The sequence below is a fragment of the Sminthopsis crassicaudata genome, chromosome 3 (assembly GCF_048593235.1).
Source record: "Sminthopsis crassicaudata isolate SCR6 chromosome 3, ASM4859323v1, whole genome shotgun sequence".
In the NCBI taxonomy this organism is placed as follows: domain Eukaryota; kingdom Metazoa; phylum Chordata; class Mammalia; order Dasyuromorphia; family Dasyuridae; genus Sminthopsis; species Sminthopsis crassicaudata.
Genome location: NC_133619.1, coordinates 453903682 through 453931448, shown reverse-complemented (window position 1 = coordinate 453931448; position 27767 = coordinate 453903682). Strand labels below are relative to the sequence as shown.

At 35.0% G+C, this 27767-nt stretch overlaps 1 protein-coding gene across 2 annotated transcripts in view; it reads right to left on the bottom strand.

Moving 5' to 3' along the window:
* The window catches only part of DPP4 (dipeptidyl peptidase 4), a 97592-nt gene extending 70335 nt beyond the window's left edge, over positions 1-27257 (bottom strand). Inside the window, exons 1-4 of one of the 2 annotated variants that reach the window (XM_074303283.1) lie at positions 27139-27251; positions 26841-26876; positions 25968-26052; positions 396-491 (exon numbers count right to left, since the gene is read on the bottom strand). In XM_074303283.1, coding sequence (XP_074159384.1) covers positions 396-491; positions 25968-26052; positions 26841-26846 — 187 coding nt within the window. In that variant the 5' untranslated portion in view covers positions 26847-26876; positions 27139-27251. Of the gene's footprint in view, positions 1-395; positions 492-25967; positions 26053-26840 lie in introns of both variants that reach the window. The other variant, XM_074303282.1, reaches the window with a different exon arrangement.
* Between the last annotated feature and the right edge of the window lie 510 nt (positions 27258-27767).

Below are 27767 nucleotides of genomic sequence, written 5' to 3'. Positions count from 1 at the left end.
TGCAGAATTTTCTATTCTTTGCATTCTTTCTTTCACCTCTCTCCTTTACTCTCTTATCTGGGGCAAATAATGTAGGTCATCAAAATGTTGCAAAATTCTGAATAACGAAAAGTGTATTTTATTTTAATATTTTAAACATTCCTCCACCACACCTCCCTAACTTAATTTATTAAATTGTAATTTTGGATGTAAGATGGAATTTTTTTAAAAGAAGAAATATAGCGGCAACTAGATGAAGCAGTAAATAGAGGACTGGCCTTGGAGCAACTGAACCTGAATTCAAATATAGCCTCAAACATTTAACACTTTGAAAGTATGTGAGCCTGGGCAAGTCACTTAGCCTTAACTGCCTGGGGAAAGGGGGGAAAGAAAGAGAAAAAATAAGAAATATTTACCTGAAATCCACTTTATAGGGTAAGACTTTACCCTGTAAGTATTTTTTAAATAATCATTCAAGGTATAGGTTTTCCTAGAGTCAGGTTCAGCTTCAGCTATTAGAAAGAAAACACATGTTTTTGAAAGTTGCCAATAACCCATGTTTCAAACTTAATAAATTAATTTTCAAGAAAATATGTCAATTTCTTTTTTTAAAAAATCATAGCTTAACTATTACATAACAAGCAAAAGAGCAAGCCTTAAGATGAGAAAGACCAGGGTTGAAGTATCATCACTGTCACATATTTGGTGATTCAGAACAAATTTAGTGTCAACTCTCCAAGACCATATTGTAAAGAAAAAAACAAAGTCACCACAGATTTGTATTAACAGAAAGTCTTCTCATCATAAATTCCTTCCCATCAGTGAAAATTTAGATATGAAGCAAAAACAAAAACAAAAATCCAAAACAAAACATGAAATATAAAAAACAGAAGCTCCTGTGTCTACTTTCATATTCAACTCTAAAACAACACAATCAAACTGTGAATCTCACCAATTACACACAGCTATTAACTTTCCAAGAATTTAAACTTGATGTTTCACCTTTCTGATTATGACATTACTTTCCACCTTTGCTTCCTCCCACTCCTCCCACCCCTCCTTCTCTACCCCCTAAATGTTTACTCAACTTTCAATTGCATTGTCCCTTTCCACTGATTCAGTCCACTTAATTTTTCACTTAGACATAGTCCTCAAACCCTGGCCTTCCTTGCTTCTTTAACTTTTATTTATTTAATCCTTAAACCAGTTTCATTTCCACTATGAGTTTTTAATAACTAAACAACCAATCTAACCCACTACAAACCAAACTGATGAACCTCAATGTATTCACAGTTGCTCAGTAATCTTTTCATATTGATTTTGCTAGCTGCCTAGAACAATTTTAATATAATAACTATTCTAAAACTAATTTTATTTTTCTATCTTCCCTGATGTTCACAATATAGCTAATATTTATACAGTACTTTTTTACTAAGTATACTTAAAGTATATAAGTATACTTTTTTACTAAGCACCATACTAACTGCTTTACACATATTATATTGTTTCATTTCATTCTCACAACAATCCAGGGAAGGAGGTGCTATTATTCTCTTCATTTTACAGATAAGGAAAATGAAAGAGAAGTTAAATTATTTGCCCAGAGTCATATTGATGCTAAGTGTCTGAGACTGCATTTGAACTCAGATACCTTTTTCTGGCATATTTCCTCCATTGTACCCAAAATGGATAGATATGGATAGATGGATATATTTCTATCTTCTAAATATGCTTGTCTTTATCTTCTGATTCTTCCACCTCAAAAAAATTTGGATCCCCTTTATGAAAACTAATTCTGCTACCTGATCTCCTTGATCATGGAATAACACAATACTCAACATTCCAAGAAATCGGGGGAAGGATCCAAGAGGACAAAAACTAGATCAGATGTCATCTCCTCTCCCTCCATCCCACACACACACACATACCAGCCCATCCCTAACACAAAGTCTAGAATGAAAGGGTAAGCTGTGAGCCTTAGCAAGTGGACAAGCAAGCAAACAAATGACAGGGAAGCCAAAGGCAGAAATCCAGACGAGAATAATTCCAAAAAATCTAAAGACAAAGCCTCAAAAGAAAACAATTCCCAGAAAAAATGAAAAGACTAAAAAGCTAAAAAATGATTTTGAAAAACAAATTTTTGAACACGAAAAATGATTTTTAAAACAAAATTATAATTTTTGAGGAAAACATATGAAAAGAATTGAGAACTATGGAGGAAAGATTTGTAAAGTGGATCTAGAAATGCAAAACCTTACTCAGGAGAGAAATATTCCTTGATAATTAGAATTGACCAAATAGAAGATAATGGCTTTATGGAATAACAAAAACTATTATTGATGCTAAATTAAAAAACAAAAACAAAAAAAAAGGAAGAAGAGGGGAGATGGGAAAGAGAGGGAGTATAAGGAGGGGGAGGGAGAGAAAGCAGGAAGGGGAGAAAAAGGGGAGGAGGAAAGAAAGAGAACTGAAAATTAATGAATTAATGACTTGGATCAAGAAATGCAAAACCTCACCTGGGGTGAAACATTCCTTGATAATTAGAATTGAGATAGATGATAATGACTTCACAGGATAACAAGAACTGTTATTAAAATTAAATCAAAAGACAAAAAATGGAGGGGGAAAAGATGGAAGACAGAAGGAAAAGAGAAAAATTTTGGAGGAGGGAAAAAAGAAAGAGGAGAACAATTATGAGAAAGTTTCAGAAAATGAGTCTCATTGAAAATTCATTGGAAAATAAGTCAAGGAGAGAGCACTAAACTACCTGGGTATCATGACCAAATTTCCAAGAAATCATAAAGAAAAGTTTCCATGTCTCTTAGAACTAATGGGTAGAGAAATAAGAACCACTGATCACCTCCAACAAGAAGTCCCAAAATGAAAACTCCCAATAGCAGTTATGGTCAAAATTCAGAGCTTCTAGAGCAGAGAAAATTCTATAGTCAATGTGACTCTTGACTGTCAGCACTGAAGTCCTCTCCAAATGGGAAAAAGAAAATAGAACCTCTAGAAAGGACTCCCCTTTCCTAGACCTATACAGTCTATAAGACTCAAAATTGTAGTTTGTCCTTCGAAGAAGACATCATAGGTAGATGTTTTGACTTGTACATAAATTAGATTTAAGTGAGACAGAGTTGTACACAGGCCTTATTCTTCTGGAATGGGCCTGTGCCCTCCTTTTGCCCCTAGGTTTGGTCATCTTTTCAGGTCTTGGAAATATTCTGCAGCTGCATAATCTTGGCCAAACCCAGAGTCTACAGAGCTTTCTATCAACCTATCTATGCCAACTGAGCTGGAAAAATGACTGTGATTTTTTTTCCCTTGCATTTCCTAGTGAGGACTTAGTCTAGTATATCTTCCTACTTCCCTATCACCTTAACAAAATGTTTTCTTGACAATCTACAATGTTGACTACTTTTGTGGATTATTCTGAGTGCCATGTGTGGAAGGCTGATGTTTGCATGGCAGATTATGGTTCAAGAAATTAGCTAAATGTAGATGTTCCCAGGAGAGACCCTGAGTGAATGCACAAGCTTTAGGACTTTGTCCTTTCACTATCAATCATGAAGACTTTTTATCTCATGCTCAAGACAGAGGAAAAATAAGGTAAGCTTTAGACAACAGGCACAGAAAAATATAATTGTAGGAAATCTACAACTCAGGGCAGGCCTGAAATCAAAGACTTCTCTGAGTTCAAATTCAGCCTTAGGCACTTACTAGCTGTTGTGACCTTAAACAAGTCACTTAATCCTATTTTGCTCAGTTTCCTCATCTGTAAAATGAGCTGAAAAATTAGGCAACCACTAAAAAAACTCTAAAGAGCAAAACCTGACACAAAAAAATGACTCATCAACAAAAGCAAGATCTACAAGATATATAATCTAATGTCCTAATTTTATGAATGAGGGAGTTAGGGGCCAACTATGAGAAGAAAATGTTTTCATCTACACAATTGTCAATAGCTGTACTGCCCTTTTTTAAGCTGATGAGTTATATTCTTAGAAAATTCCTTCCCATCCTGCTTTGCAAGAGGCTAACTTTAGCCTTCCTAAGGAAGACCAGGGAGCTAGTGTTGAATCATTTTTTAAGTATTACAACAAAACACACAATGTTCATTTTTTGGCTCACTCTTTGATCACACTAGGAAGTAGGAGATATTTGTAAAACTTTTGAAGACCATAGTTGTGATGTCTATGCCAATTGCAGGTCATGACCTCTTAACAGAATGAAATTTGGTGCCAAATTGACATCATATTCTAAGTTTCTTCATGTCTTCCTGCTTGTCCATTTTGTCACTTTTCGGTGCTGGCAAGTAAAGTTAATTGCTGCATTAGCAGATGATGGAAGGATTTTGAGTTTTTTATGGTTTTCCGGGTGAAGCTCAGTACATGATATTCATTAGTCTTCACCCTTATCAATAATCAGCCTAATATTTATTATGCAAATAGTCAGCAATACTTTGAATTCCATTTCTAGAATCTTAGCAAATTGAAAAAGTTCCCCAAAGATCAGAAGAATACACTTTAAATTCAATGATTACCAGACTTTATATAGAGCATGTCCATTTAAAAAAAAAAAAAAAATTGTCATATATTCCTTTTTTTTAAAAAAAAGACAATCTATATAATTTTCTTAGGTCATATTTTGTTCAACTATCAATAATGTGTTCTAATTCCATAACTCAAAACTATGTTAAAATACAATGAAATAACAAATTTTGGGGAAAACTGTCTATTATACTTATCAACATTAACAAACTTTAAAATATGAGATAGCTATAATAAGGTGCTTTTAACTTCATACAAAGGTTGTTTTAAGTTTGAATTTACATATTTCCTCTCTTGATGCATATCATCTGCAACATCAAATCTCACAAAATGCAATCTATAGATGAGCATAAATGTTCCCGGCACTACATTAGGTTCTAGAGATACAAATTTAAAATAATGCAGTCTTTGTGATTAAGAGCTAACTTGACTCTCCTGCAAACCTACAATGACAGTGCTATGGAAAATACCATTTCCATAAATCCAGGTCAGACCAGCTTAGTCCTGTTCCCACTAGGTGAGATTTCACAAATTTGACCTCTTTTGTACACATAATTTCTGTACTTCCTTCCCAATTGGTTGACTCAAATTCACTGTGTTAGTTTTATTTATTTAATTTTTTACTCTAATGTGAACTTTTTGGTTGAAAAAATTAAGGTAAATTTTTCTAAGAGTTGTACTTGAAAAATTTTTATCATGATTTTTGCCAAACAAAATTGTAGACAGTAAGGAAGCAACAAGTAAAAAGGGAAAGGATGAAGAGAAGGGATGATAGAGAAGGGATTTGCTAGAGAAAACAGATTGATATAAAAAAGCTACTTGTGCAAATATTAACCTTATTGGCAAGTAGGACCATCTCTTCTTGTGAAGGTGAAGGGAAAAATAGTGGAGGAAAGCACCTGAGAAATGTGAAATGAGATGGAATGGATAAAATGAGGCTCTTTGGAAAAATAACCTCAATTTTTTTTTCCTTAGTGAAATGAGGTAGAGAGAATAGGAAAAGCTATGGTAAGTCTGAAAAGGAAAGAAAAGATTTGAAAAAAGTGTTGTGGTAAGATAATGAACCCAATAGGGAAGAATAAAATGAATGCTTTACTTGAGCAAGAGTCCAAGTAAGATTATGTAACATAAATATAATGAACCTAATTAACATAGTTTCATGATTTTCTCCAGTGTCATTCAACAGTTCAAGAGTAAAAGTGAAAGTGGTGGATGGTGGGAGCCAGACTTTGATCCTAGATCTCCAGCTTCCAAATCTAACGTCCAATTCTTTACACTACAGTGCCCATCACTGGCACATTTGGCTTAGACTTCTGAGAAGTTATTAAGGTGTTATTATTGAGGTGTAAAACACCCCAAAAATATTAGGATCCCCAGTTTGGTGTCACAGGAATAGCAAATGAATTCACAAATTCAATCTCTCTCCAAGTTAAGGGGCCTTCCTTAGTCACTTTAAGATCTGACTTATCAAACTGCTCCAAAATATAAGGAGAGCGTCTCCAATAGAAGCCTTGGACATGTATTTGCATTTGAGCACTTATTGAAGATAAATGGCATTTATTCGGCAAATAGCATGGTGAATAGATAGCACTAGACCTATAATCAGGAAGACTCATTTTCCTGAATTCAAATCTGGCCTCAGACACTTATTAGCTATGTGATTCTGGGCAAGTTACTTTTTTGCCTGTTTAGCTCAGTTTCTTCAACTGTAAAATGAGCTACCATTCCAGTATCTTTGCCAATAAAACCCTAAATGGGGTCACAAAGAGTTGGAGGCAAATGAAAAATGACTGAATACAAAACAAAAATAAGGAGACACTTTTCTTTATTCTTATTCTTGGAACTTCTAACTTAGACCTTCATTATTTATACTACACATTTTTCTACTGCCTTACTATCATGTCTTACCTTTGGTCTTGTCCTCTAGACGAATAATCTCTAGGTTTCTCTATAAGTATACTATTGGGTGCATTTACCTGGATGCCCCAAAAGTATCTAATTCTAAAACCAAATTCATCAATCATTCAATCAAATGAGCAAAACAGAGACAGAGATTAATAGAAAAAGACATAAGAGGTTTGTTTATATAACTTTTACTAAATGTTAAAAATCTTGGATGGGGGCTGGCAAGCTATTTTTTAATAAAGAAAATTTTATTACCTTTTACTAAATTTTCCCCCGATTTCTTCTCCCTTCTCTCTTCCAGGGAGCCATCCCATATTAGAAAGCAAATGTGAATATACTGTATCTAGATTATACTGTAACACATTTAATATGTATGGGATTGCCTGTCATGGAGGGGAGGAAGTAGAGGGAGGGAGGGGAAAATTTGGAAAAATGAATACAAGGGATAATGTTGTAAAAAAAAAAAAAATTACTCATGCATATGTACTGTCAAAAAATATATAATTATAAAATTAATAAAAAAAAAGAAAAGAAAGCAAGTGTGAGTGAGGGAATGGCAACTTTCTACCTCTCTATAATGTGTTAATATTCTTAGAATAAAATTTTTTGAGGAGCTACATTATACCAGTCAGAAAGGAGATGATTTCAGTAATGGAAAGATCCTTCATGTTTGCTAATTTACACACTTTTATTATCTTATTAAATACATATAATACAGTCAAGGTCCAAATAATAAATAAGTTTTGTTTCCAGAAGACCTCATAATCATAATATACATGAGTAACAATATAATTAGAGCAATGATCTTCTTGTTAACACAGTATTAAGAGTTTATCGGTTTATACAACCTTTATTTTTCAAGATAACAAGAAAAATAAGCAAAAAGTCTGAAAAAAGAATGACAAACAAACCTGAGGAGAGATTTGGAAGGTATACTGTCAAATAGGGCCAATGTCTTTGGAGGACAAATCCCAAGACACTCCTATGCAAGATTACTAGACCAAAGTGCTATATGCCTCCAAAGCCAGTTTTTTTTCATTGTCCCCAGACATAAGGTTATTGTGTCATTTTTCAGTTAGGCCCAACTTTTTGTGACCCCATTTGGGGTTTTCTTAGCAACGATTATTGGAATAATTTGCTATTTTCTTAAAAACTATCTTCTTACCTGTTAATAAGAACAGTTGGTAAAGGGCTGAAAACTCTTGAATTAATGCACAGAGGTCGGACAACCCAGCACTTAAGGCTAATTACTGATTGGCCAATACTCTATAAGAATATGCTTAGAAAATGGCACTTCCCACTATTCTGTGCTGGCCCAATCATTTGGCGTATACAGAGGATTAGAGGAGGGACTAGGGGGTGGAGTAAGACTAGCCAGGGTCACTTCTGGGCAGGAGTCAAAGAGGTGAGTTGGGGGAACTGTCCATTCCCTTGACTTCTACAACTAAAGACCAAGAATAAAGACTTTTGCTTATCCTGACTCTGGCTGATTCTAAGGTATCCAGGGGGCTAACGCAATCATCACAAGAGTCAACATACAAATAAAGATCCATTACATCATTATACTGAAATGTAGATCAGAACAACTGAACAACTGAAAATAACCCCAGATGATGCCCTTTCCTTTTCTTCCCTTTCCCTCTAAATAGATACTAACCCTGTCAGATACAACTTAGAAATATTTCTTTTATCTATTTCTTCTTTTTCATCTCCATTAATAATCATCCTAATGATTGACTACTCCTAAATTAGATTATTGAAAGAGCTTTCCAACTGGTCTCTTTACTTCAGTTTTCCTCTTCTCCCATAACCAATCTATCATATCAACCAACATGAGACTAGTCTCATTAAAATATCACATTTATATACTCAGCACATAAACCTTCAATGGCTTCTTATTAACCAGAAAATAAAAAATTCTGATTCCTTTAATGGAACAACCTAGGTTCTCTACATCCTGGCCCATTCCACATTTAATATTCTTTGATTCTCTAATTCTATCTTTTTGAAACTGCATTTCCCCAAAATCAACCTTCCACTTAATCCATAGCTGTATAAAAAATATCAAGATACTAAATTATGTCAAATTAAGAAAAGCGTGACTATTACAAAAAAAAGAGTTACTAATTCTAGTCATGAAAAAATGTAAATAGTAATAATTGGTTTATATTTGTACCTATACTAAAATATAGGAGGGGTTATCACTGCAGCATGATTCAATGAAAAGAACAGAAAGCCTATCTCGGAATCAGAGGCAACTGGGTTCAAATTCCATACTGAACCTACCTTTATGAAATCAGGGGGGAAAGTTCCTGTGTCTCTGATCCTCAGTAGTTTTATAAATAAAATGATTTGTCCCAGAAGATCTTTAAAATCCCTTTAACCTCAAAATCTAAGCTCTTAAAAATTTACAATGTAGTAATGTAAACGCTAAATTATCTCAGGTCTCAATACTTTTATTTCTGTAAGTAATAAGGGCTTGAAATATTTAGTATTTAAGATAAAATACACAGCTTAGTTCTGTTTTTACTTTTCTGACATAAAAAGAATCCCTCCTACCTTTCCAGACTTACATGGTACTCATTCCTTGCTATTCTTCACACATCATATTACATCTTGGCACTACTGCTACAACAAGCCTGTGAAGTACTCCCACCTCACCTCTACCTTTAGAATCTTGATTATTGTTCAGTCCTGCCTGACTCTTTCTTTTATGACCCCATTTGAGGTTTTCTTGGCAAAGAACCATTTTTTTCTCTAGCTCATTTTTTTACAGGTGAGGAAACTGAGGCAAATAGTATTAAATAATATGCCCAGAGACACACAGGTAATAAGTATCTGAGGCCATGTTTGAACTCAGGAACTCCATTTCACTGAAGCATCTAGTTATCCCTTAGAATCTTTAGTTTTCTTCAAAGCACACACTTGAAGACCTATCTTTCTCTATGAGATCTTTTCTAATCCACCCTTCTGCCTCTATTACCAGTTGCTTGAGTTTCCCCTCCAAAATTATCTCATACAATTAATTCTTCTATAATGCTTGTTTTGAAAATATGAATTTGTTTCATTGAGGTATTTGGGAATAATTTGAGCATAATCAGAATTTAGTGTTTGTTTATGTGCTATTTCTTCAGAGAGAAAGATGGAGAATGCAGAAAACTGCTCCTCTCTTCATCACAAACAGCAACTCTTTTGATGTCCACTTTCATAACTTCCGATCTTTCTTAAAGTGCCATTTTTATTGAATTTCTTCTTTTATAGTAGGGCAGAGAAGGGCGGGGCCTCATCCATATACTCTCCCACTACAGTCACAGATAGGCCCCTCCCCCATTAGGTTGTAATAATTTTTTAATGTGAACCAAAGAAGTTTTGGGGTATTGTGTCCCAATCTCACTTCTCCCACAAATTTAGTGGTTTTCATTATGAACTGTTGTATAATGTGGTGATTTTTAAGGATGTACATATCATGTTGTAGGAGAATTGAACATATTTATTTTCTCTATGTTTTTGTAATAGTAGTATTTAATCCCCAAAAATTGTTAATAATCATAGTTAGCATTTTAATGTTTGCAAAGCACTTTACAAATATTATGTCATTTGATCCTCACAACAACACATGTATAAATGATATCAAATTGCCTTCTTTCTCAAAGAGGGGGTGGGATGGGAAGGAAGGGAATTTGGGAGTCAAAGTTTTTATAAATGAATGTTAAAAATTGTTACATGTAATTGGGAAATGTTTTATGTAGATTTTATGCAAATAGCTTATTGTGGGAGTGAGGTGCCATTTTCCCCCTTTTATCATTGAGGAAATGGCAGGCAAAGATCTAGTGCCTTACCCAAATATACAGCTAGTAAGTACATGAGGAAGGATTTCAACTCAGGCCTTCTTGACTCTAGATACAGTACTCTCCATCTACTGCACTGATATCATTGAGCACCCTGAAGAGATATGATCTGGATCACAGATAGACATGAACAAATCAAATTATATATATAGCACGTTACAAATCTAATACACCATATAAATACTAGCTATGTTATGTTTGTATCATATTAATTTGGGCATCTAAATGGTTCAAGAGATATAGGGCACAAGACCTTAGTCAAGAAGACCTATATATAAATTCATCCACAGACACTAATTTGTGATACTAAGCAAGACACACATTTCTCTGCCTCAGTTTCTTCATCTGTAAAATGTAACAATAATAACACCCTCCTCCCAGGGTTATAGAAAATATTTGTAATATTTGTAAGGTGCTATGAAAACATTAAAGTGCTTCAATTAAATGCTAGCTATGTAGCTACAGGAAATTTAAAGGAATTCTAAAGGAATTTCTACAGAATAATTCTTAACACATTGGAGAGGGCAGTGTTGAGAAACAAAAGCAATAAGGAGCAAGTGGGACAATTGTATGGGGTGATTTTACTGATTGTAGAAGACACACAAGAGAGAATTGTTTGCCCTCAAGAGCACTTTATCATATAGATTTGAAAGTCTATACAAGTATAGCTCCCCATTCAGTAGAGGATTATGGTTATTGTGTTCTCAGTCACCACAAATTAACAGGTGCTACCACTTTTGATGGAATCGGTACTCAGTAATCCTACATGAGAGAACTAACCTACATGGGTTCTTAACCAGGGACCTATGATTTCAAGGGCTGATGCACCTATATTTTCATTAGCTTTTGTAATCACGTGTTCATTTTATAAATTTTAAAACCTTATTTTACAAAATCCATAAGCTTCACCATGACACAAAAAAGATTAAGAATTTTTGCAGAATTGCCAAGTATTTTTTCTTTATCACATACTTTACCTTTATTGAACACTGATTGTATACAATTATTGTATAGTAGTTTAGTGAAAGACATGTTAGAAAAAAATGAAAATGGTTACTGCCCTTAAATTTTAATTAAGGAGTCAACAGAAACATGAGATAACATAGTAACACAAAACATCATAACATACTGTAACAGAAAGTGAATCAGGGTAGAACACAGTATTATGCAATATAGCTATGTGACTAGTTTTAGGAAAACTCGTTTTCATATACATAAGACTACTGAAAATGTGGATTTTTATCTATGTATGTATTACTTTTTTAAAAAAATAGTTATATTGATGTGTAATTTTTTCCATAAGAGATCTCTCATAATAAACTAAAGCAATTAATTAAAACAATAGTAACCTCATTCAAAAGGGCATGCAATATTCTACATCTGGAATACCCCTCCACCTCCTCTTATTTTTAATTGTTTTTCTCTACCTCCCACCTCCCATCTCATTAAAAAAGAGAGTAAAAAGAAAAACAAAGTTCTTGTAACAAATATGCCAAGTCAAGCAAAACATTCCTTCAATGGCTATAAATAAAAATATCTGTATCACATTCTGTGCCCTGAATTTCTCACATCTCCATCAGGAGGTAGATTGTATGTTTCATCATAGAGCCTCTGTAATCATGGATAGTACTAATCACACCTATTACAGCTTTCAAAGTTTGTCTTTACAATGGTTTTATCATTAAGTAATTTGTTCTCCTGGTTCTTATTCATTCTTCACTTTATTAAAGTGTTCTTTTCTACAACATTGATATTGGAGTATAAAATGTTCTAGTTGTTTGCTTCCTTCTATGTCAATTCTTCAATCAATTCATATAAGTTTTTCACGTCTCTAAAATTCTTTATTTCCTCCTTCTTATAGTACATTATTTAATCATTCTTTTATTGATGAGCATCCCTTTAGTTTCCAATTTTTTAATCACCACAAAAAACTGCTACATGTTTAACTTAATTGGATTACTTGTGTGGGAAAAGAATGGGGGAAGAGAGGAAGAAAAATTTGGAGCACAAGATTTTGCAAGGGTGAATGTTGAAAACTATCTTTGCATGTATTTTAAAAGTAAAAGGCTATTATATAAAAAGGAATTGCTATTAATGTTTTAAATATATAGAACTTTTTCTTATTTTTTTTTTGGACACAGTGTTAGCAATGGTACAGTTGAGTTAAAGAGCTAATACTGATTATTAACTTGTATGTAATCCCAAATTGCTTTCCAGAGTAGTTACATCTATTCACAGGTTCACTAATACACCATTTCATACACACATAATTATATACATATATATGCACACACGTATATTACATATACTGTCTACCACAGAAAGTGTAATTCTGTTGGACTAGCCATATTGTTCAAATCTCAGGCAAACACTTGCTAAAAAAACAAACAAACCTATTTCATGGAGATCTTACACAAGGCAAGCATTCACATGATGGTCAGAAAAAATGACATAAGGACACTCTAAAAGTCTCTCTGAAGAACTCTGGAATTGTGGAACATGAGAGACACTGGTGCAGGACCACTCAGAGTACGGTGTGCTCTCGGAGAAGGTGCTGTGCTCTATGAGCAAAGCAGAACTGAAATAGTTCAAAGGAAACATGAACTATGCAAATTTAGAGATTCTATCTCAAATGTTCAAATGGCCGAGCATTTCAAGCTCATACTGGTCTGATCGGCCATTGTTGGACACACTGTAACTCAACTCTAATATAATGATGTCATTTTGATCCTCTTCAAAAACAAAAGGACAACAAATAACTATATTTTTTCCACATTCAAGCAACTATCTACTTTCTAAACTTATACTACCTACCTCCTCCATAATAATCTAGCCATTCAGACAACTCGAGTTTTACAAAATCATTACTAATTAGCTACATGACACAAATCAAATCATTTCCCTTTTCTAAGACTCACATACATACCCTTGATATATATAAATTCAACATGTAACTCTCTCAAGGACCAGCTAGATGACCCAGTGAATAAAGGCACAGTCTGGAGTCAGGAAGACTCATCTTTCCAGGTTCAAACTAGCTGTGCGATCACATAATACTGCCTATTTCTTCATAAATAGCTAGAAAGAAATGACAAACCACTCCAGTATCTTTGGCAAAAAAGAAAAGAAAAGAAAAAAAAATGCTCAAGTGGAATCACAAAGAGTAGGACATGCTTGGAATGACCTAAAAACATCAGCAATTAAAATTTTCAAAACTGAACTGCTTGTTTTCTTATTGGCCTTTTCCCTCCTGGGCATTTTTTTAAGGTGCTTCAGTGATACTTCCTTCCCTCTGCTACCCTACCTATCACTTCTCTCTGACCCACCACCACCACCACATCTTTCCCAATCCCCCATCCCCAAAGGATTAATTATTAATTCCCAAAGAATTAATAAGTAATATTGGTTAGGTAAAGTCCTGGAAGTACTGAAGGGGTCAATTATGGTAACATGTTTATCTCTCAATCCAAATATTATTCCCATCTTGGAAATATACAACTAAATACAGAAAGTGGAAAATATGCTTGTTCTGCAGAAAAAAAGGCTTGGATTTGAATTCTACCTCTGATGAACTTGGAAAAATCACTCATTTTCCTCAGCTGTATAATGAAAAGGCTGACTTAGAAGACTGATTTCCACAAGGTCCCTATTCCCAGGTCTCAACCTGTGATCCACTAGATTATAATCTCCTGAGCTAAAGAACTGTCTTTTCCCTCTTTTGTATCTGTAGCAATGCCTGGCACCTAGCAGGGACCTAATATAAATCTTTACTGTTTGATTAACTGATCCTATGGTCCCATCTTTCACTTCAATTCCAACTTCAACCTCCAACTCCATTTCTGAGTCCTAAACCATCATTTCTATCTGCCTATGAAATATTTCCACCTGGGTGTCCTACAAACATCTCACATTCAACACGTCCCAAAACTGAAATAATTACCTTCACCACAAAACCTCTTCCTCCTCTATATTTCCTTGTTTCTCTTGGTGGTTGTACACACCGCCCTGAAACTTTGATTCTTACTTCTCCTTCCTGTGTCATATCATGTCATCAAGTTCTGCCCTTTCTTCCTACCCCCCTTCATCTTGTTCTTTTTATTTATACTCATGCCATGCTAGTTCTGGGTCTTATTAAGGTCTAGCCCAATCATTTATTTCACTATATAGTTTCTCCCCATTCTTTCTCATTGCTGCCAGAATAATTTTCAAGTTGTGATCACTTTTCATTCAAAAATAGTACTTTTCATAACCCATTTGGGTTTGGTTTGGTTTTGTTTTTGCAGAGATATTAGAGTGGTTTGCCATTTCCTTCTCCAGCTCATTTTACAAATGAGGAACTCAAACAGGGTTAAGTGACATGCCTGATGTCACACAGCTAATTAAAAGTGTCTGAGGCCAGATTTGAACTCAGAAGGTGAGTTTTCTGACTTTAGGTACAACGCTCTATCTACTATTACCATCTATTTGATTTAATTAATTATGTGACAGTGATCAGGGCAGCTAGATGACTCAATGGATAGAGCTCTACCCCTGAAGTCAGGAGGAGCTAAAGTTCAAATCCAGCCCCAGGCACTTAACACTTTACAGTTGTGTGGCCTGAATTGTCTTACATACAAATTAATTTTTTAAAAAAGACTTAAAAGATAGTGGTCAAATTACTTATTCATCTTATATGCTGATAATTATGATCTTGAACAAATCACTGGGAAACTTCTCTGGCTTCAGATGACAGTAACAGTAGCTGATGTTCCTCATGCTAAATTTGTGAGGAAACAAACATTACTACCCTCATTTTACAGAAATAGAAACTGAAATTAAGAGGAGTGATGTGATTTATCCAAAGTCACATTGTTAATAGTTGTCAAGTCAGAATTTGGATCCATGTCTCCTGAATCCTGGTCCAGTGCTCTTTTCTCTAAATCTCATAGCCTCATGATAGGAAGATAGTGGTACCCTCAAAAGAAATCAGAAAATTTGGGAGAAAGGTAAGTATGGAGGAAGATAGTGAGTCCTGTTTTGAACATTCTGAATTTGAGGTGCCTATGCACAGTGTCCAGCAGGTAACTAAAGATGTAGTAGTTAATGTGATTTTAGAAGACGGATTAGGAAATTGGACTCAAGGCCCTTTTAAAGCTGATTTTCAAAGGTTAGGATTTGCAAAGTGCTCTGCACATGTGTAGTGACATGTGATCCTTACAAAAGCCTAGTAAAGTATATTCTACAGATATTACCACCATTTTATAGATAAGGAAACAGACTCAGAAAGGATGAGCAAACTTGGTATGGCATTCAAATTCCTACACTCAAGCTACTATCTACTTTCCAGACTTCACTTACATTAATTACTCTCCTATAATCTAACCAAATCAGACAACTTGGGGTTTCACAGATCTTGTTGTTCAGTCATTTTTTAAATCATGTTCTACTTTTCATAACCCCATTTTGGTTTGTTTTTTGGGTTTGTTTGTTTTTTGGCAGAGATATTGGAGTTGTTTGCCATTTCCTTTTCCTGCTCATTTTACAATGAGAAACTGAGGCAAACAGCTAATTAAAATTGTCTTATTTACAAATAATATCCCACTTGATCTTCCCAACAACATGAATGGCCAGAATATCATCTTATTTATCTACGTAAATTTCCCAGATTCCCTAATCAGAAATAATCCTCTGAACTCTTGAGAACATTTTTATTCCTCTCTGTAGTACAATGGAAAGAACACTCTCTTTGAAGTCAGAAAACCATGATTCAAATCCAACTGATTCTGAGAGGACCTGTTTCCTCAACCGTAAAATGAGGAAGAAAAGAAGCAAACATTTATTAAATGCCTGCTATGTGGCAGGCACTGTGCAAAATGCATTGTATTATCTCATTTAATTATCACAACAATCCTGGGAAGTCAGTCTTATTATTATTTTCCATTTTACACCTGATGAGGATTGAGGCAAATAGAAATTAAATGCCCACAATCAACTAATAGGTGTTAAAAAAACCAGATTGAAACCTTTCTTACTCCAGGCTAATAAGCACTTTCTTCTGAGCCTTCTAGGAACTTAACTAAATAAGCCTTTGATGTTCCTATAATCTCAACCTGGAGTCCATGAATAGACTTCAGAAGGTCTAAGAACTTAAGTGGGGGGAAGATTCATTTTTATTTGTATATAGTTGTTTTCCTTTGTAATACTACATATATTAGGTACTTACCTTAGTCTATTATTGTGCTAAAAATGAGTTGAGAAATTTCATAAAAACCTGGACAGACTTAAATGAACTGATGCAAGGTGAAGTAAGCAAAATGAAAAGAATGTTATACATAGTAACAGCAATCTTTTATGATGATTAGCTATGATAGCTTTTCTCAACAACACAATGATCTAAGATAATTCCAAAGATTCATTTTAGAAAATGCTATCCACCTCCAGAGAAGGAACTATGGAGTCTGAATACATACTGAAGCAGAATATTCTTTCTTTATTGGGTTTTTTTTTCAGTGTTTTTTTGTTCATCATTTCCCATTTCCTCTTTCACTACATAATCAACATGGAAATATGTTTAATATGATTGCACGTTTAAACTTATATCAGATTGTATGCTGTCTTGGGAAGGAGGGGAGATAAGAGAGGGAGGGAGAAAAATCTGAAACAAAGTTTTACAAAAATGAATGTTGAAAACTATCTTTACATGTATTTGCAAAAATAAAATACTATTTTAAAAAAGAAATGAAAATAAAAGAATTAAAAGAGTTAAAAAAAAACACTTTATATGATACTCAAAACAATCTTGTATGCTAGATAGTATAACTCTTAATACATACACAATTATACAGCTAGGAGGATCAAGTTAAGTGACCTGACCAAGGTCAAACAGCTTAACATAGCTAAGATCCAATCTTAAATCTTCTGATTCAAATCCTAATTTGGGGGGAATTTAATTTTTTTTTTTTGGATAATGCAAAAAATAGTTTCAACATTCACCATGGCAAAATCTTGTGTTCCAAATATTTCTCTCTGCTTTCTCCCATTTCCCTCCCCTAGATAGCAAGTAATCTAAGTTAAATGTGCGATTCTTCTAAACATATCAAATCCTATTTTTTTCTTCCTATAGAAAGCAGTTTTGCTCAGTGAACTGTTTAATAAAGAATCATGTACTATCAACGTAAGTAACTTCCTAGGTAAGCAATGTGGCTTATATTTTAAAACCAAAGAAGCTGATTTTCATGTAAGCCAGAAAGATAACAATTTTAATTTGGTACCTAGAGAATATATGCAGCAGAATTGCTAACTCAGTGATTCTAAGTACAGGCCAAACTTCACGCTTGTTAAATCTTATGCTTGTGTCAGAATGAACTGTAAAACTCAAAGGTCAAAACATTCTACAAGACATTCATTTACAGATATAAAAATGTATTAACATTAAGGCATACAGTGACAATTAACTATTAACTCAAAGAATCTACCATCAAGGCTTTTCCTAAAATAAATCCTCAATGAGTTTGGGTCATGATACTTCCTTGTTTTGAATTATGTGGGCAAACTATACCACAGCTCCACTAAGAAAAAAAATCAGTCAAAAATCAAAAATAATTCAGCATCAGTCACTAAACAAGCTTTTATTAAATACTGAGTATTATGCCAAAAAACCTTAAGTGCAGTGCATAGAGCACTGGTCCTGGAGTCTGGAATACTTCTTTTCAGAAGTTTAAATCGTGTGCCTCAGTTTCTCATCCTGCAAAATGAGCTGGAGAAGGAAATGACAAAAACTCTAAGATTTTTGTAAAAAAAACAAACCCAAATGAGGTCAAATTAGATCAACAGTCAGACAGGACTGAAAAACAACTGAATAAGAACAGCAAAAAATGTTAACTATTTACAATAAGACAGACACTGTCATCGGTTTTAGAATGGCAACTGCTTAGCTAGAGTCCATCCCAGACCTTCTTTTTGGCTTCCTCCAAATCAATACACAGCTCAGGCTTCACTCCAGTATGAAACCTTTACTGATCCTTCCAGTTCTTAAAAGTTTTTTGGCTGCTGAAATTACTTGTAATATTGTGATGATTCAAGGAAAATTCAAGAGTCCAAAAGAATGAAAATAAAACTCAATATTTATGATGTAATGAGCTTAAAATGTAGTATCATACATTGTCTGATATATACAATGTGGAAATTTGTTTTGTCAGACTATGTAGCTATGTGTTGAAAACAACTTTATGGGGGAGGAGCTATATTTCTTGTTAAAATTTGGGGAGAGATGAATAATGAGGATAGATTAAAATGTTGTAGTTTAAAAAAATAAAACTTTGCAGTTCTTTAAATAATATGCCTTTCTGCATGTCTTTGTCCTGATGCACTTAAGAGTAGGAAAGACAAGTCCAAATTGAGCCTCAGACATTTACTAGCTATATAACCCTGAGAAAATCACTTACCTTTTATCTGCCTCGTTTTCTCATGTATAAAATGGGGAAAATAATAACACCTATTTCCAAGGATTGTCTTGAGGATAAAACACTTTGCAAACTTTAAAAATAATATGTAAATGTCAGCTATCATCTAGGTTTTTTTAGTTTTTTTTGGTTTCCTGGACTTACATGATCTCCAGAAAACTCATCATCTTTCAAGATGAAATTGGCTTGGGCACCTAGGTGGCTAGGTGGCGAAGTGGATAGAGCAGCAGCCCTAAAGAGGAAGACCTGAGTTCAAATCTGGCCTCAGACACTTAACACTTCCTAGCTGTGTGACCCTGGGCAAGTTACTTAACCCCAATGCCTCCTCAGGGGAAAAAAAAAAAAAAGCTCTATATAATACTCCAGATATATTCAGATGTGGCAGGAGTATAGCAGGATTATCACTTCTCTTGTTGAGAATTTGTTGTTCTACTCTTGATGATTCCACGTAGTTTTCTTGGCAAATATTGAAGTAAGTCTTCCATTTCCTTCTCCACTTCATTTTACAGATGAGGAAATAGAAGCAAATAGGGTCAGGTGATTTGCCCAGGGTCATACATCTAGTAAATTCCTGAAGAGTAATTTGAACTCAAGTCTTCCTGACTCTAGGTCCAGTGGCTTGTCATTTAACTGTCCTTTGCTGAGGACATTCGATTATTTATAATCTCTCCCTTTTCACCAGTTTTTTTTTTTCCTATCAGTCTCCCCAAGCCTAAGAGGTTTTCCTTAACCTTTCAAGTTTATGAGATTCCACCATTCTTCCTCCCCTTCACTATTAAGTGTGGGAGGGTGGAGGTAGAACAGATAACCTAAACTCACAACCCGTCAATTAGTAGATCTTACCATTTCCAAGAACAGAAAAAGTGCTAAATCTGGGTCAAAAGATTCTGGTTCAACTGTTAGGGCTTCCACTTAATTTCCTGTATGATTTAGAAGTCACATGACTTCTCTAATTTCAGTTGCTTCCTCTATAAAAATGAAAGACTTAAATTATTTCCAAGATCTCTCCAAATTCAAAATTTATGATACTGTTGCCAATGGCACCATTCTAGTTTAGTCCTCGATATCACTAAGTGTAAAGGGCTGAATAGGTGCACTGGAATCAGCCAAAGAGCACTTAAGGCTTATTACCTACCAGATAATACTCTATTAGCATATGCTTGGTAAATGGCCCTTCACACTATTCCGTGCAGGCTCTAACTTTTGGTGTATGCAGATAATTGTATGAGGGATTAGGGGGTGGAATAAGAGGAACCAGAATCACTTTGGAGGAGGGGCAAGGTGGTCAATCCATGGAGAGCGTGAGCGATCCTCTTCACTTCTCCCCCTAAAGACAGAGAACTATTGCTGATCCTGATTCTGGTTGATCCAGAGGTCAACAGGGAGCTAACTCGAACGTCACAACTAAATCAAGATTTTTTTCCAGTAACCTTCTTATTGGTCTCACTATTTCCATTCTTCTTTCTCTTCAATCCATCCTTCTTCTACAATAACTAGAATAATTTTTTTACACACACATACATCTGGTTATCTTATTCATTTGTTTTAAAGTAAAAAAAATGGCTCTCACTGACATTGATATTAAAAAGTTAAAATCCCTATTTTTTCCTTCTATTTCACAACCCCAACCTAGCACTATCCACTTTCTCTTATCTTGTTTTATCTTATCTCAAACTGCAGATCTCCAAAGCCCTCTAGGTCACATTTCAGCCAACCCTAGATAACATCATCTGGTCTCCAAAAGTGCATTTCACCTATATATCTCTGCTCCTTTGCTCAGATAGACCAAGTAGTTGTCTTATTTCTCCAGATAAAATTTAAATTTCTTAAGAGGAAAAGCTATACTTTCCCCTAATTCCTAGCACTTTAATCTGCATATCATAGACATTTAGTAATGGTTGATCTGATTAACAACAAATATTAGTATTTTATTAATTTTTTTTGGATTGGAATTATAATAAGACTCAAAAGTATGAGGAAAATCTTTGTTAATGCAAATCAACACCTGTTGTATATTACAGTCAATAAGAGTAAATAACTTGTTCAGGAACTTCTGAAATCAAATGAGATAATATATGTGAAATATTTTGAAAACCATACCAAATAAAAGTTAGATATTATTATGTCAGAGATGTCTTCCTATTTCTAGGTCAATTCTATCCATTACATTACATGCCCCACCTTTATGATAGTCGCTTAAATAAATATCATAAAACAGAGCCAAATAAGGCTCTAATATGTGGATAAATTTTGTCCTTGACAATAAGATTTAAATCTTTTCCACAATCTCACTTTTAACTCACCAAGAGAGCTTAAGAAAATGATAGTTAAGGACTAATTTTAAAAATTTAAGAAGAAATTTGACATGCTTCAAGTTGCAATGTCCTGCAGAAGATGAGAAATTATGGGATCAAAGGCTTCTCTGGGTAAGGGTCATCTCATATCAAAAAATGAAGTTGGGCATAGTTGAAAAGTACTCAGTTGAAGAGAATAGCAAAGAATGGGAGAAGGCAGCTGGATGACATGGTGAATTGACTGCAGGATTTGGCAATCTAAAAGTCCTAGAGTTCAAATCCTTTCAGGAACCTACCAGCCCTGTACAAAATGCATAAGTTCTTTCAGCAAGACCCTCAACATCTATAAAATGGGAATGATAGCACACATTAGACAGGATTCAGATTAGGATCAAACAAGATAATGTATGCAAAAATACTTTATAAACTTTAAAGGGCTTCATAAATAGTAACTATTGTCTTTAAAAGAGGGAGCTCAGAGTATATGTGCAGAAAGGGAAGGTTGTGAAGGGCATTAGAGAGGTTTCCATGGGAAAATAGAAAAATGTTTTGCAGTAATGAGGGCCAGATAAAAGTAGAAAATATACACAAAGATCAGCAAAACAACTGTTTGGACATGTATACATATATTGTATTTAATTTACACTTTAACATATTTAACATGTATTGGTCAACCTGCCATCTGGGGAGGGGGGGAAGAAAGGAGGGGAAAAATTAGAACAAAAGGTTTGGCAATTGTCAATGTTGTAAAATTACCCATGCATATATCTGGCAAATAAAAACTATTAAAATATATTTTAAAAAAGAAAATATACATAGTCACCCCAGTTATGTGACTTCCACCTATAATTTTCGTACTTAAAAGTTCATATTTGCTGATTCTTCCTCTTTCAGTTCAACTGTTTGAATACCACCGGTGAAGGATGTTTGTAAAATTGTTTTTCTAGCAGTTTTTTTTTTTTCTTTTTTCCCCAAACTGAATAACCGCAGACTTTCACCTGAAGTCTTTTGAGGGGGGAATACATTTGTGCAAAATGCATAGTTGATGTGTGTGAAGGACACACAGCCAAATGGGTATAGAGAACTCAAGCTAATGATTTTACCATCACTGCACTCAAATAACTAATCTGTGAAGGACTACATCTATTTTGTTTTAAAAAATAAAAATCAAAGAAAGAAAAGAAAGAAAACTTCTGAAAATTACAAAGAACTTATTTAACATTGATTTTTAAATGTGAATTGTCCCCCTCCCTGGACATTCTAAAATAAACCTCAAAAATCCTATCACTTTTTTTCTTTTTGGTTTGGTTTGCTTTTCTCTGATTTTAATCTTCATATAAATTTTTCTCATTGACACCAAAAAGATCCTGGTCATCAGTTTCCCTATTCAAATTGAGAAATTTTAAGAGTTGTTAAGGAAACTGAACACTAAAGTAGAGAAAATAAAAGAAATAGGACATGTTTATTTACAACTATATGATATCAAAATTAGAATAAAACAACTTCTTTACCTTTTGTAAATAAGTGACATATAAGCATAAGATCTAGCATAGTGTTTTACCTATAATAGGTGCTTTATATAAATGTAGAAATGGATAGAAAAAAAAAAGAGGAAAGAAATTGAATGTTGAGTAATTATAATGGGTGACCAAGCTTGGCCCCAAAATAAGGAAATGTCCATCCTTCCCTTCTTTTTTTTGCAGAAGTGGCAGACTATCAATACCAAACGCTGTAAAAAAAAGCCCAAGTTCAGTGGGCAGTTACTAACTTGTCTTGGTTTTCTTTAACTACTTTTTAATTTTTTGTTAGCAAGGATAATTCATTGGGTATTTGAGAAGAGATATATTGGAAAATGAGGGTCATTTAAAAACAAAACATATCAATAACATTTTAAATTAAATTAATTTTCTTGAATTAAACTACACTATGAGATAGTTTGCTATTATTCTTTCTCAATAAAACTTCTACAGTTTAATAGGAATCCAGGTTCCCATACATATTACTGAATTTTAGGGACATTAAAGAATTGGCATACAAGGCTACTTTTCTGCTAACCCTCCCAAAATTTTATGAAGCAGATTTTTAATCAAGAATTCTTAAATAAATGTTGCAGATGGTATAGATAATGCATAATTTCTGCCTTTGAGGAAATTTCATTCTAAAATTAAGTAACATTAAAATCATGTTATATAAGTTTACAACAAACTCTGTATTCTCATTCCCTGTCTCTGTATCATGCTATTCCAGCTGTTCCTGCACAGTCCTGCCCAAGTCAGCACTTCAAGTGAGCAAACTTAACCTCCACATGTACAGACCTCTCTAGGGAGAAGCCATTCTGATTGCTTCTTCTTAGCTGTTTTGTGCTTAGCTTTTCACATAATCCAGAGCTTTGTTTATTGTTTATAATTTTTTTTTAATTTCTCCCAGCTCTGTATCTTTGTAACTTCCTTCAAACCTGGATTTAAAATGCAGAGGAAATTTCTCCGGAAATAACTCTCCAGTCTCAGTAACTGCTGACATTTTTACTTAAAGCAAAACCTAGGTCCAGTATTTCTGATCTAATAGCAATGTTGCATTCCTGAGCCTTTTTCTTCTGCCCTCCTCTATCCCCAACCTCTCCCTTAATCAAAAGACAGAAACTGGGAACTAGAAAGCATCCTGAATATTCCCTTTAAGCTCAAAGTACATTAATATTCCTATTTAATGTGTAGCAGTTCACAGAAATGGACAATGAAAATTATCATTCTCTTCCACAATGACCCGTTTTTGTGTTATTCACTTAAGTATATAAAGTTTCACTTTGTGAAGAAAAAAAAAATCAATCTTTGCTGTATAAAGTTTATAATTGATTAAAAAAAGTTAATATAAAGACAGAACTTGTTAATAACAATATAATATGGACTGTCACTCTCCTAAATGATCCTTGTAAAGTCAGAATTTCAATTATGTCTTTGCATCCATAATCTTTAAAATATTTACTTTTGATTAGGTTAAGCTGAACCTAGATGCTGCTCCCAACCCCAGGGATTTTGCCTGTGGGAGGGACCCAGCTGAAAGATGCTATCTTTTTAGTGTCTTTACCCCTTCATTAGGATTTAATACATAAAAGGAAAAACCAGCCAGAATCAAGTGGATTTCCTTAGCCAGATGGCCAAGGGCCAGCCGCTGGGATATCATGATTAGGCTTTGTTACTTCACCTAAAAACTTGTTTTATGGATCTCTTTAATTGGGAAAATCCATGGGACATCCCCCAATGTGGCAGGTTTTATCTCTATTAAAGATACTTTATTCCTCAACTCACAACTTTGATTTATTTTATAACTTAACACAATCAATATCTTTCTGACACTGCTTCTGAGAAACTAAGATGGAGAGATACAATAAATGTAAATAGGATAAGCCTTATCAAATATTTTGCCTTTAACCTTCTTGGTGGGTACGACCCCATTTGATAGTAGTTACAACATACCTGTGAGAAACTACCTTAATAGAGTTACATGGACTACAGAAAAAAATTCTGAACTATGATTATGGAATCTGAACTGAGCCCACTTAGCTGTTTAGATACTCTTATTTCAAATTCTCTGATGACTAGCAAAACTTTATGTAAAAGGTCACCACATGTTTCAGTCCTCTGATACTCCACCCATCCTAGGAATAGAAGGGACCACTTCAAGAATTTGATGGTAAATTTTAAGGAATAATCTGAGGCACACGGAGGTTTAAATAACTTTCAGGTAGCCTTCCTAAAGGACAGAGGTTAAACTCATGTTTTCCCTAATGGAAGCCAAATACCCCATCCACTACACCTATACATAATCTACTCTTGGGGATGATATGTAATCCCTTCACTCACTTAACTTCTCAGTATTTTAGCTCTTTAAGATTATAGACTCAAAAGTTCTTTAAGACTAAAAGTACTGCTGAGCACTTACTAGTCTATATTGATAAGGGACAGAGAAAGATAGAAAGACACAAAGAGAGAGAAAGAGAGGTGGGGGGGGGAGGGAAAGATCTGCACATAGATAAAATCACCCGTCTGGACAAAGAAAAAAATTCAAAATAATGGTTTTATGAGCAAATGATGCATCTTATTCAATTCTGGCTTCTGAATTTTAAAGCAAAAGTCAAGCTAAGACAGCTTTAACTGAGCAGATATCTATATAATACTATGGATATACCCTATTCTAAACATTGGCATATAAGCAGTATTAACATGATAAAATTGTTCAGTTTTTTTGTGTAGTTCCTTCTAGCCCTCCCAACTAAAAAAGATGCTTTTCTTTTGCCTTAAAAAAAAAAAAAAAACCCTCATATTTCAAGCATCCTTGAAATAAACTAAATTACTTCCCTTTTCCTTAAATCTTATGGGGGAGGGGAAGTTACTTCTGCTATTCTTCATAGAACAGCAATTTAGCTATGATTGGGATCTACAAAATCATTTTCTTTTACGGCAATTTTTCCTTGCAAAGAATGCTACTATCAATTCCAGCAATCATGTATTAAGCACTTTTTATGTGGCAAGATTCTCATAGATTTCAGACAATGAATTTACACACCAAGGAAAAATACTCAGCACTCTCGGACTTTACCTTCTAAAGAAGTTACTTAGTCATTAAACAATTGCTTTATGAGTACTAACAACAAAGATTAAGTGCTTTCAGGTAGCAAAGCCCAGTACTAAACATAGTGGAGATACAAAGTTTTGATAAGACTCAGTCCACAACATAGACAGTTACAAAAACTACTCTAGGTTTCATACTGTGCAAAAGCTAAGCATTTCGTAGGCAACTAAGACCCTACAAGAGCTAAAAGCCAGTGGAAGTTGCAACCCTTGGAATAATTTTAAATATCTGCCAGTTAAATTCTCCAAAAGCCTCGCTGATTTCTTAATTATGAAGAGAAAGAGCAACATTTTATCACTTTAAAGACCAAGGTTTCAGACTTACTTTTCTTGGTCAGCAAAACCGCTGGAACCGTTATTAACACAATGACTGCAACTGCCCCCAACAACAATGCGATACCCCAAACAGCCTGCAAAACCAGGAAATGATGGCAAAAATTAGAATGATATATTATTGATAGCTCTACATTTGTTTGTAAATTGGACACGTGCTAATCTGGAGGGGAGGCTGGGGGGGGGAAGAGGGGAAAGGGAGGGGATTGTGAAGAGAAAGGGGTTTGTAGGAAGGTTTTAGTTGAGGATCTCTAGAAGAGATCTCAAACTTCTCAAATTAGATAAATTAAACTCCCAACATTTTATAGGCAAGGAAACTGAGACCCAGAGTGATCAAGGAACAAGTGTCAAAGCTGTTATGGAAAGTAAGACTTGTGGACTTCCTTAGTTCATCTTACTATCCTCTCTTCACACTATGAACAATAATCCAGTGGGGCAGGCACTTGTAAATATTAATACCAGAGTCTGCATGTGATTATGACTTAGGAAAATGATTATTTATATACTTGAAAGCATAAGAATTGTTTCTTTGGTATATATTTGAATGAAAACAAAATTTTTACCTCTAAATCTACTACTACTACGTATGATAAACTATATGTGCATTTCCTATCTTGCTAACATAACCCTATTACTAGTGTTCCCCAGTCCCACTCTACACTTCCCCCCCCCCCAAAAAAAAGTCCTCTGGGACAAAAAACCAAGAGTGCAAAAAATTCTCAGGCACCTTCCCTCGTCTGACTAGAAAGACAGCATAAATACACTGAAACCTGGATTCCGTGGCGAACAAGTTTCAATGAAGGGGAAGGACAATGACCCAAAAAAAATAAAGAGCTGAAGAAAGACAATGCCATTGCTTACTTACCTTCATCGTCGGGAACACCCCTCAAGCTGGTCTTTCCTGAGCCAAGGTAGAAAGCAAAAGTTAAGAGATGAGAAGCGGGCGTTCTGTTTTTCGTTTCTCCGGGTGCGGTGTCACAGGTCGTTCCCAAGTTTCCAGCCCTGGGTTAAACATTAGTAAGGAAGGGCTGAGACTCCGGTTAACTCAGTCCCGGCGCCCAGCGGTTGCAAGGAACTCGCAGTTGGGCGGCCGCTGGGACAGAGGAGAGAGCTGTGGGTCGCCCCCACCCCACCCTCATCTCTACCCTCAACTCCCTGCCAACCTCACTCCACCCCGGGACAGACGGAGGGCCCCTGTTTGTGGGCACCAAGGCGAGCCCTGTGGGAGAGGCGTGGGCTGCACCTTCCGCAAGGAGGGTTCCAGCTGTGTGCCTCTGGAGGAAAGAGAGGGGATCAGATACCGAGTAAGGGCCCTCCTGGCCAGCCCCTCCCCCTGCCAGGAGGTGGTGCTTGGCCCTGGTAAAGTCTTTTAGGGTCGGGAGTTAGTTTGGGCATGGTCCGGGAGCCAATGCCTATTTGCGTGTGTGTGGATGAGAAAAGAGATGTTTCTCCCTACCTGAGTGAAGAGATCTGCACCTTTAGAAAGGGAACAAGCCAGCTCATAGAAGAACTATGTGAATTCAAAGTTCCGCAGTCTAGCTTGACCTGGATCATCACCCTATAAGTAGGATGCAATTCCCTGCACACCTAGGCTTCTGGGAATTCTTCAATCCTTCCAGGATTAGCAATGCCGCCACCAAACAACCGGAAGCTTTTTCTGAATATTTTTTTCTGTTTAATCCTCTAAATACAAGTTATCTTATTTATCTGGAATAAACAATTTATCCCCATATGCCTTAGGGGCAGGGGCAGTGTTTAGGGCTTGACTTGCCTCTTCAGGGTCAACAAAAAG